The sequence below is a fragment of the Penaeus chinensis genome, chromosome 29 (assembly GCF_019202785.1).
Source record: "Penaeus chinensis breed Huanghai No. 1 chromosome 29, ASM1920278v2, whole genome shotgun sequence".
In the NCBI taxonomy this organism is placed as follows: domain Eukaryota; kingdom Metazoa; phylum Arthropoda; class Malacostraca; order Decapoda; family Penaeidae; genus Penaeus; species Penaeus chinensis.
The window spans coordinates 6,102,357-6,104,856 of record NC_061847.1 but is presented as its reverse complement, the minus strand read 5'-3'; the positions used below and the strand labels follow the sequence as shown (position 1 = coordinate 6,104,856).

Below are 2,500 nucleotides of genomic sequence, written 5' to 3'. Positions count from 1 at the left end.
AGGAGACATTCTCCTCTGCTGAAAGACTCATCACATATATTATCATTCAATGAAAAAAGGGAAAGAGTAACTAACCTAATAAGTAAATAAATGATCTGGGTAATAATAACTTACTTTGTTATCAACATTTAGAAGATAGAAAGATCCATTTGAGTTAACATAAAGCAAGATCTTCCTCTAGCCTCTCTGTATCTTACGGCAGTATCATTAACCTAATGCAAATGGAACTCCTCTGAAACTCATCAGTAAGTAGCCGTCGGAGGCACCTAAGTGGAGGTTCAAAGGTCCTGTGCATTTAGACCAAATGTTGGATGAACTTATCAAAACAATGGTTCATGTAACTGCATACATATCCATATATATACACACACAAGTGTATACAGAAATGTAATCATATACATATATATACAGTGCACATAAAACAATTTCTTGTAAGCAAGGGATAAATCACATGTAGAATTATAACTTCTTTTCTTTTCGGTAAAAATGTAACCAAGTCAGAGAGACTTGATAGGCAACAGGTATAAACCTCACTTTGAGTGGAATTGTTGTAGACACAAGTCACAGGACCATTCTCCTTCAGGTGGTTCCTGCAGAGGAGGACGAAGGCAGTACAGGTGATAGCCTCGGTCACAGTCGTCACAGAACAGCAACTGGTCCTGGAAGGATAAACTCATCATTTTTTGTAAAGCATCATGAACATATGCCCCCCCCCCCCAAAAAAAAAATGATGTTAAAGATAATAAAAACACAGACAGAATAGTAAAAAGAAACAAACTTGTGGATTTCATCAGTGTTGTTAACATATATATTTGTCATGAACAAAAGGAAACAGGGAATTTTTGGCCTAGAGAAAGGCTGGAATGATGAAAGACAAGCAAGGAAGCTGAATTAATGTGAAGATATATGCAAGTTATCTGAATGCAAAAAGCAAAGTGGATATAAAAATAAAAAAGGTACAGAAATCTTCCAACCCTAACACTACACATGGCAAAATATGACTGACCTCTTCTGCATACATATACATCTCAACTTAGTGAAAAATTTAAGAAATAAGCTAAGCTCTAAACTTTGCTAAATAATTTACATGCAGCTCTTACTTATTCTTTTAGGATGGCATTATCTGAATTCATATGATGCTAATCATTTTATTGAGCATTGGGGGAAAATGTGGAGAGACAACAGGTTAAAAGGCATGGTACAGCACACTACAAAAAGCAATGGAAATCTTAGAAAAAAGAAATGATGACACAGAAAAGCTGTAAAGTTTTTTCCTGGGTAAAAAGAAGCCAACTTTTCATCTTAAATACTATGAAACCATTGCATATGAATAGGATAGTTTTTAATATATCTGTATTCAGTGCAAGGCCAAGGTGTTTCTCAAAACTCTAAGATGTTATTGGGTGACAGTTTCATCAAGTTGAAAATAATAAGTTTGTAACATACATAAAAACATAAAGTATGATGCATATGAAAAAAAAAAAAAATGAATAAAAGTATAAAAAATTTGGAGGTGATACTAAAGCTCAGATGAGAGAAAGGAAAAACATGATTATTTTAAAGAAAAAAGCAAATGTGCGAGAGAAATAGGAAAAGCATGATTAGAAGTGTTAGAAAGTTACAGATAAGAAATGGAATTATTGACAGAGGATATTAGAAAAAGTTGAGAAAGTCTGTTGAGAGTATGTAGCAATTTCACATACTAGAGAAATGATGTTGATATCCAATGCCTTCGGACAAATAAAGAAATATAAAAGTAAAAAAGATAATGAACTAAAAAATGACAAGCAAACTGATCTTCCCTGTATAGCACTGTGTTACAGATGGACTCTAACTCAAGGCCACTTTCTTTATCTAGTAGTCTACTTTTATCTAATTAGCACACATATGATTTTTATTCTTTAAATGTTAGTATATCTGTCTTTCTAAAATGCTATGCAAAATTATATTTGCACAACATTTCCATTTTTGTTTTGTCACACCCTAATCATGATAAAATTTACTTTTTGATGCTTTCAAAGCTAAAGGAATTCGATCATGTCACAGCGAAATTCTTCCTGTGATGGTCAACAGGAGAGAGAATCATTGTTTAAAAGGTAACCTATTTATCACTGGCAAACTGAATGATTTGTGAAGAATAAACTTTTTGTATCCCAAACATAAATAAATACACAGTGTGTTGCAAAGGGAGCTTCTCTAAAGCCCCTGAGTAGCAGCTGTTCACTACTGGAAAGATTAAACAAAAAAATGCAGATAAAGTGTTTCCCTTCTTGCTGTGTGTAGTGTTTCTTTACTTAGTTGAATTCTTAATCCAGTGCTGTTAGGAAGGTGGTCAGAGGAGCCTTGTTTTGTGAAATGACTCTACACACAGATGGTTCCACAAGTGCACAGCCACCATGGACTCAATCAGTTGGCCTCGTGACCTCACCTTATTTAACCTTTCCTTGAGTTTTAGGGAAAAATGTTTTTCTTAATAATGCTATCAATATCAATGCTATTA

General features: G+C 33.8%; 1 protein-coding gene across 4 annotated transcripts in view; it reads right to left on the bottom strand.

Annotated features, from left to right (window-relative positions):
- Nucleotides 1–2,500, bottom strand: part of LOC125040806 (zinc finger protein ubi-d4 A-like) — a 48,732-nt gene that overhangs the window by 3,186 nt on the left and 43,046 nt on the right. For 3 of the 4 annotated variants that reach the window (XM_047635539.1, XM_047635538.1, XM_047635541.1), the window contains one exon: nucleotides 1–659. This exon is cut by the window's left edge and continues 3,186 nt beyond it. In XM_047635539.1, coding sequence (XP_047491495.1) covers nucleotides 531–659 — 129 coding nt within the window. In that variant the 3' untranslated portion in view covers nucleotides 1–530. The remainder of the gene's footprint in view (nucleotides 660–2,500) is intronic. The other variant, XM_047635540.1, reaches the window with a different exon arrangement.